General features: G+C 39.6%; 1 protein-coding gene across 1 annotated transcript in view; it reads left to right on the forward strand.

Annotated features, from left to right (window-relative positions):
* Window positions 1-2839: 2839 nt before the first annotated feature.
* LOC120482299 (paralemmin-1) overlaps window positions 2840-8964 on the forward strand; it is a 54840-nt gene continuing 48715 nt past the window's right edge. The window contains exon 1 of the mRNA XM_089126495.1: window positions 2840-3045. Coding sequence (XP_088982621.1) covers window positions 3005-3045 — 41 coding nt within the window. The 5' untranslated portion in view covers window positions 2840-3004. The remainder of the gene's footprint in view (window positions 3046-8964) is intronic.

Here is an 8964-nt window from a genome sequence, read left to right on the forward strand (position 1 = left end):
CTGCCCTCCAAACTCAGCCGTACAACGTCAGCATTGGTGGGCGAGGCATATATTGACGGCGAGTCGGGCTGGTGCATTCCTACACACGATGGGGATCATACAGGCATACAAGGCCAACCTCTTAAAATAAATCAACGACAGTGGGGAGGTCACCCTCGGCGATGTTAAAGAGCTCCATCGAGCAGCAGACTGGTCTCTCCGTGCTACCAAGGAGACGGCCTGTGCCCTGCAAAAGGTCCTCCAAACTCAAGACAAATCTGATGACTGTCATTCAGGCTAGTAAGGCTTCGGCGAAGAGGTCCTGACATGATGCTCTGGCCTCTGAGGACCGTCCCCCCTGCAAGAGAGTAACAAAATCTTGCTCTTTCTCTGAGCCCTCAGGAAATCGGTATATGCTTCCCGCCACCTCATGCACTTCGGGACGCATCGGTTTCGAGCGAATGCATATCCCAGTGTCCACCCGAAAACTTTGTGGTCCTGTCAAGTTCGCTTACTCTCATGAGGCCTGTAGAAAATATAAATCATTGTTTCCTGCCAATCAAATGCTTCAGGGCATCGAAACCATGCACACAACACCCGAGGTCAGTCTCGAGAGACTCATTCCCCCAGTTGGATATCTAGACATCTGGAAAGGTCTTCAAAATATATTTCAGTGGGTCCTTCGCACAGTGGAAAAGGGGCACATAATTCAGTTTGAGGATCTTCCACCAAAATTCAGCAGGGTAGTTCAAACGATTGTCAGCCCCAAGCAGGTCTGGGCTGAGGAACAGGAAGTTCAGTCCCTATTAGCAAAGGAGGCCATAGAGCAGGTTCCTCCTCACGGGAGGGAGGCCGGGTCCTACAGCCGGTACTTCATAGTTCCCAAAAAGACTGGGGGGTTATGTCCTATTATAGATCTCAGAGTGTTGAATCGGTCTCTGAAGAAATTAAAATTCATGATGTTGACCATATCTATTACCGTGAGTCAAATCAGGTCCGAGGATTGGTTTGTCAAGATAGCTCTGAAAGATGCTTACTTCCATATATCCATCCTTCCCCATCACAGGAGATTCCTGAGGTTCGCCTTCTGGGGAAACCTTCACAAAATGCATGGATGCTGCTCTAGCTCCACTAAGACTTCAGGGCATTCGAATCCTCAACTATATCGATGGCTGGTTCATTCTAGTGCAGTTAGAGGAGATGGTGGTTCAGCATCGAGATGTCCTGCACCATCTGAGGTGCTTGGGGCTGAGATTCAATGTCAAAAAGAGTTTACTAATTCCTCTACAGAGAACTACATTTCTGGGGGTAGTGTGGGATTCTAAGCTAGGCCAGGCCATCAATATCGAACACTTTCAAAGAGTTCTGGGGCTCCTGGTAGCACCGTCCAACGTGATACCGTTTGGCCTGCTGTACATGAGACCCCTACAGTGGTGGATCGGGGCCAGGACGGATACAACCGTCACAGGCTGGGGAGTCATGGAGGGCCGCGACACCAGGAGTCTTTGGAAGGACCATCATCTTTCATGGCACATCAATTGCCTGGAGATGTTGGCAGTGTTTCTGGCTCTGAGACGCTTCCTTCCTGACCTCAGAGGCTATTATGTTCTAGTATGAACAGACAAAATGTCGGTGGTCTTATATACTGTATAAATCGGCAGGGGAGTCTGAGATCGTGCCTTCTATGCAGACTGGCGCATCAGATCCTTCTGTGGTCCCAGAGCAAACTTCTCTCACTCAGAGCAATGTTATTCCCACAAAAATGTGGGGGTAGACATCCTGTCGAGGCAGGGGTTTAGGCCTGGGGAATGGAGACTCCACCCCAAGACGGTGATGAAGAAAGTTTGGGCAGGCAGAAGGGGATCTGTTTGCCTCTTACGAGGACACACACTGTCCGCTTTGGTTTTTCATCAAGGGTTTCCTCAGGGTATCAGACGAGGGTTACAGTTGTATTTTCCTTTCTCATTTTAATTAAAATTTAACAAACAAATTAAAATTCATAGTAAATGTGTTAGTTGTTTGTCATTTTTATTAGCCTTTGATTTTTTTAACATATTATTGGTGTGTTTTAATATAGGTTTTTGGTTCAGTTTCAGATAATTTAGCACATTAAGTTAACGAACATGAAAAATTTAGCTAAAATGTAGCCAGCTGAAAAAAATAAGGCTTTTAATATAGTTTTTATATTTATATTGTTTTTATATTATTTCAGTTATATATTTTAAATATAGTAACACATATTTTTTATGAATTAGTTTTAGATAACTATAATAACCCTGGGCGGGGGTCATTTAAAATTCAGACAGTTTTAGTCAGCCTTGATTATTGTATTTTGTGAAAAGAAATGGATTTTTTTTTTTTTTTTTTAATGGACAGAAAGATGTTTAAGACACTCTTTAGGTTTAGGGGTGAAATGTTCATGGTTCACAACAAATCATACATTTTCATACTAATCAGATTTCTACTGATTCCTACAAGTTACTAACTCATACAATAAATACAAATTCCCATGAGTCTGAGGTTTAAAGCTGGAAATGTATGGAAGTATGGAAGTGTTTTTGGTTAAAGGTGAAATTTTAATAACCTGTATAATGTGAGCATGTCTTTTTACTGTATAGCACAGTGAAATGGATTAAATATGGAATCATTAAATCTTACTCTTTCAGTGTGATATATCTGTTATGGCTTAGGACTTTACTGTAGATTTCATGACATATTGCTGATTAGCTCTGCTGTTATTTTACGTACATTCTCAAATTAAAGTTAAAAGAGAAGCATGTTCTCTACCAATAAAATCAGACGTTAAACAAATGTGACCCTCCCTCCCTCTCTCTCTCCCTCTCTCTCTCTCTCTCTCTCTCTCTTATCCTGCAGGCTAGACAGAGCGGAAGCAAGCTGCAAGCATCCAGCATCCATCTGAAATCACAGGAAAAGCTGGAGAAGATCCATCATTCCCAAGGTGAAGCTGGTAACAGCAGCGGAGAGAAGACGAGGAAAGGAGGAGGAAGAGGGAGAAGACGCAGCCATGATGGGCACACCTCTCCGGAGGAAAGACCCGGTATACGAGTGAGTTCTTCCATTTTTCCTCACCCTCCCTCTGTAGGGTTGGACATCACGGACAGGTTGCCATAGCAACGGCAGCCAGGGAAGCAGGATGATGATGATGATGCAGCTGCTGTCTGCAGTCATAGACTCCTCCTGAATACAGCAAATGCATGTATTGTGTCACAGTGTCATTGGCAATGAAATCGTAAGAATGAATGAACATACAGTATGATGAGTTCGCATTTAGATAATGTAGACTTTCTACTATCTTATCTTTTGGGGTGTTGGCCCTCATTCAATAGGAACTGGGTGGACAATTAATGTCAGAGTTTTAAAATAATAGAACCTGGAATATTAAGTCCTGAGGTTGAAATTGCAGGCTCCAACCAATGGTGCAACTATGGTCGCGAGTTCTGTCATTAGCAACATAGTTCAACGATTCTGTGTTTACCAAAACCATTCTTTCAACAAACATTCACAAACAGTACTGCAGCTTTATGCCCGGTACACATTGTACGATTTTGAGCTGTCCCAGTCGAAAGATGACCAATCATGGTCCTACATGTAAGATAGTCTGCAAAAAATTTCTGGCAGTGTCATAAATTTAGCATGATCATCTCACAGCGTGTTTAAAACTACTTTCCTCAAGCTCAATTTGCTAAATATATCCCAAGTTGGACTCTATTCCCAAGCCATGACCGCATCCATATTCTCCTTTTTGTTTACTCCTTTTTTCAGCTCACATAAAAAAACACAATTGCCAAAGTGTGATTCATCTTGCTCTATTTATTTACCACTAGGACATGCTAATGACATTTTATTCCTTCTATACTATCTTGCGTCATAGACTACAGTTTAATAGTTATCTTCATCGAACAGTATACATACAAGTCGTACCCAAGATCCATGTAGTACAGTAATTTGTAATGAAATCGAAACTGACTGTATCAGGGATAAAGCATGATGGATTCTTATTGTTTTGATCGTTCATCAGCTGGGGAAAAAAGTGATTCCGACGATATAGTTATTGTTATAGTTGTGTGGACTCTTTTGTGGTTCTTTCATATTAGGGCGATTTTTAGATGTGTTTATAGTTATAGTTATTGTCCTTGTTGTGAACAACCCTTAAGAGTATAAGAGGAAACTCACGATTGAATCAAATAATGCAAAGAACGGAGAAAATAATTTGCAAAGTAGTCCTCACAGATGACGTTTATTATTTACAGCAAAAATCCCACCGTAATTTCATCTTGAACTGATTAATTAGCATACGTTATTACATCATTAATGACAGTACTACTGTTTATTGTTGAACCAACATTGTGTTATTTCGTTTTTAGTTTTATTGGTTTATATAGCTCATTTAATAATGACTGAGTCGACCAAAGTGCGACACAAAAGTAAGATAAAAACAAATAAAAATCACACAAAGTAAAGTTGTCACAGTTCTGTTCAGTTTGTTTTAGTTTTCATGGACTTTCTGTTTGTTTTCATCAGTCATATGAGTTCCCTTTGCCCTAGTTTCTCGCCATTTGTCCGTCTCTATGGACACTAAAACTAATTCCCGTCTTGACGTTTTCATCATCTTCGTCTTCTGTGGATTTGAGCGTTTTAAACTGCAAACTTACTCTAGCCCATAAGCTGTTTTAAAAAGCCAACTCTGGTGACTTCTGTTTCTGAGAACCCATTTCGTGAGGTCCATTGTTCGGCTAATTTCCTCTGGTGAAATCCAGTCATCCATGTGATCAGAGATTTCACTTGAAAACAAAAGTAATTTTGCATCAGGTTCAAATCGGTCATTTAGATTCATCATGTTGACTGACAGAAAGCTTAGTATGAAACTGGCGCCATTGACAACAGACAATGGACCGTTTTTGACCCTTTTCACCACAATTTTGCATATACACTCCACGTTTTGTTGTAGACATATTGAGCTAATGAAACATAATAATAATTGTCTATGTGTAGCTGTGTTCAGTAAATAACCATGTAATTAATGGGTACAGTCAACCAGTCATCAATGGTGAAAACAAAAGTAAACTCCTTCAGAGTGATACGACACCTACAGTACTCTCCCTGGGGGGTTATTTTGACATTGATCAGCAGACCGTATATTACTAATTACTTACAAATTCTATTCAAAATGTAATGGACATTTTGGATCTCATTTGTAAGTAATTGCTTATTGATTATGCCAGATCAGTGCCAACGTGTTCCCTTAAAAAAGTCACAACTCCAATGTAACACAACAGCTAAAACTAGGCTATGGGCGAGTTTACTGCTGTCATTCATGTAAAACTGTCTAAATTTACATTGAGGAATTTGCACAAACCACTAAAATTAGCAATTTATCTCGCTGTGGCTGTGTGATGGTGTTGCAGTCTCGTTCGAGAGTGCTGTCTTGATAATAAAGAAGCCTGGAGCTATCTCACCAAAGAATGCCTTTGAGTTTGAACCGAGCACTTGTGTGACTGCAGCTGTCACATTCCAGACACATACAAAATTAGCAGCAGTCACAGCACAGCAACTGGCGGCCTTTAGGATAAACACCATGGACAAATCCTCAGAGCTAAACACCACATTAATCTTATTTATAATGATATATGTGACATATAACAGTTGTGTTACTTGATATAGCAGCCCAATGAATGTCATTACATTATGGCGCTTTTCCACTGCATGGTATGATACGTTACGGCTCACTTGTGGCACTTTTCCACTGCATGATATGGTACGGTACGGCTCACTTTACATGGCACCTCCTCTTTTGAGGTTCCAATCGTACCGTACCGATAAAATGTAGAGCCCGACCGATAAAGGATTTTGAAGGCCGATACCGATACAAATATTTTGGGGTTTTAAAATCCGATATTCCAATATATCGGCCGATTATTTTTTTTTTATTATTATTAAATATTGTTGGATTGCACAAGATATGTTTGATACTTTTTCTCTATGTCTAAATGTTCACTCCTCACAAGTATAACATACATTTTACAATGCAGGGACTGTAACTAGAGATATGCTAATTATAAATACAGTAATCATTACTTTATTTAGGCAGAAAAAGTTCATTGTGGTTTCCAAGCTCATTAATGTTGACGTTAGCAGTCTTCCACTGATGATAGTGGCATTAGCTAGCTTTGTGGTTAGCTAGTCTATGATGAGCCATAATTTAGCAATAGATAACATCATACTGCAAATTGTAAAACATACATTTTCAATATAACAGGCCAAGGAGAGATGATTGAAGCATGTTTCATCCGTTTTTATTTTATTTTTTAAATATTCATTTATCGGCCATTATAACTGCCGATACCGATATTATGGAAAATGCCTAATATTGGCCGATAATATATCGGTCTGGCTCTACTAAAATGTGACGTGAACTCAAATCACTGATTGGACAGATCAGACAGAATTTGCGAGACATCAAACCAACCCACTAGATTTAAATAGCCAGTAACAGCCACCACTGTAGCAACTGTTTTAAAACTACTTGCTTGACTTGCTTGAAGAAAAAAAGAAAGAAAGAAAACTTCCAAAAAATAAATAGCTGAATCATGGTCAGTGGAAGAAGGGCAAATGTTCCTCTAGTTGGTTGCCGTCCGAGGAACGAATAAACTATAACGATCAGAGTATAATCCCACCCATTTAAGCGGTACTAACTGCAGTGGAAAAGCAAACTGAGCTAAAGCGAACCGAGCCGTGCTGAGCCTTGTCGTACTGAACCGTAGCTGAACCACGCCACGCTGAACCATTCTGAGCCGTACCGAGTCTTACCATGCAGTGGAAAAGCGAAGCGAGCCGAACCGTGCCGAACTGTACTGAGCCGTACTGAGTCTTACCACGCAGTGGGAAAGCAAGCGAGCCGAACCGCGCCGAACCGTACTGAGTAGAGCCTTACCGATAAAGGATTTTGAAGGCCGATACCGATACAAATATTTGTTGGTTTTAAAATCCGATATTCCGATATATCGGCCGATATTATTGTTATTTATTTATTTTTTTCAGAAACGCGCAACAAAATATTAACAGATTTCCCTAACATTAGTTATTTGTAGTTAATTATGAGTTTTAACTAAAATAATATGATAATGCATAACTGGTTCTCTCTGCCCGACTCTGGCTGGATCAGCAGGTTGCAGGATGTGTGGCGCGTTATTGTGTGTTGCCAACAGGAACGGTGTAGGTGGACAAACTATACAACTCCAACACTCATGACATGGTTGAAGCGCGTTTCGTCCGTTTTTATTTTGTTTTTGAAATATTAATTTATCGGCCATTATAACTGCCGATACCGATATTTTAGAAAATGCCTAATATCGGCCGATAATATCGGTCTGCCGATATATCGGTCTGGCTCTAGCACTGAGCTGTACCGAACCGTACCGAGCCATACCAGCAGTGGAAAAGCGCCATTAGATTAAACTTGAAGATGCATATGAAAGCGCTTAATATAAATGCCTCATTCAATAACGAACACTTGCTTGCATAAACTCTTTTGTACTGTATGTTCATTTGTTGTTCTTCTTTGCCATTCGTTCATCATCTTTGCTTTATTTTTCATGAAGCATTATTTTGCTTCGCTTCAGCTATGATGAGGAGACATCCACTCTTGACATTGTGTTCGTGCATTTTGGGGGTGGAGCAATGAAGTCAGTTTCAGATGTCAACAGGGTTTCTCATAAATCGCTTACTACACGTTTAAGTGGCATTTGTTTGAAAGAAAACTACAAAGTGCACTTTTCAAGTGGTTCACTGTAATCTACAAGAAATGTATTAGGTTTTAAATGATAAAACAAGACATTTATTGTTTAAAATGAATTGTAATACAATTATACAACTTATGCTGCCATATTTGCTACATTTATGAATTGTTTTTGTAACCAGTCACCTGAGGCGGCCCGTAAATGACGTTATCATGACGTTACTGCACACAACATGCATCTCTCTCCATTGACTTCCATTGTACACAATGTTTCATTGAGATGAGTTGTAGATATAGACAGGTCTGATTATAGATCTCTTTGGGCGGTGCAGGAAAAGGACAGTGTGACTGACTGGTTGATGGCACCACAAGTCTAAAGCAGCAGGCTAGAAAGATATAAATTGAGACCTCCAAAAAAAACCATCAAGGAATGGTAAAATATCTGCTATATAATGAAATTATAATGTTAGAATGTTAATTCACTGAGAGTCAAGTATTATAATCCCAACTGACAGCACACTATTTAAACTGTTTTGAAGAAGCCAGACCAAGAGATGTGACAATCTCCAGAACAACTGCAGCCATAAACACAGAAAACAGCAGGCCACCGTTATCATTGCAGGAGACCGACCAGAGTTGCATGGGTAACTCGTTCTTGCTAAAGTTTTGGAGAAACTACTCGCTCCCATAAACACCATTCCAACAGAGCTAAACTGTTTGCTGACCATCCGCTTGGAAAACAGCTCATTGTGATTGTCGCTTATTTTAAACAACTTTACACACACACACACACACACACACACACAAAGAAGAAAAAACGATTTCTTAAAACAGTTGAAACATATTTAGGCCTTACACAATTGGTATTCCAAAGAAAGCTTTTTTTGTTTGTTTTTTGTTTTTTTTTACTTTTATGGAACACGCATGCAAAAGCGGACTAAAAAAACAATTACATACTGAACCACAAACTAAACAAGTCATGAATCATATGTGATTACTGCGGATAATGACTGTGTTATCAATCACTATTAACGAATGGTAATCATAATCACCCCTAAATCAGTGACTACTGCAGTCTTGACATGCAACTTCCAAACCAATGTAATGCAAACAAATTACATACATTTTACAAGTACAGTAAACGATTGTAGGTTTAAAAAGTGATAATAATACTATTAAAAATTAATAAAAATGGTCAGAGTTTAGTAGGTTTAATACAATAATGTAAA

The sequence above is a fragment of the Pimephales promelas genome, chromosome 23 (assembly GCF_988280905.1).
Source record: "Pimephales promelas chromosome 23, fPimPro1.hap1.1, whole genome shotgun sequence".
Lineage (NCBI taxonomy): Eukaryota > Metazoa > Chordata > Actinopteri > Cypriniformes > Leuciscidae > Pimephales > Pimephales promelas.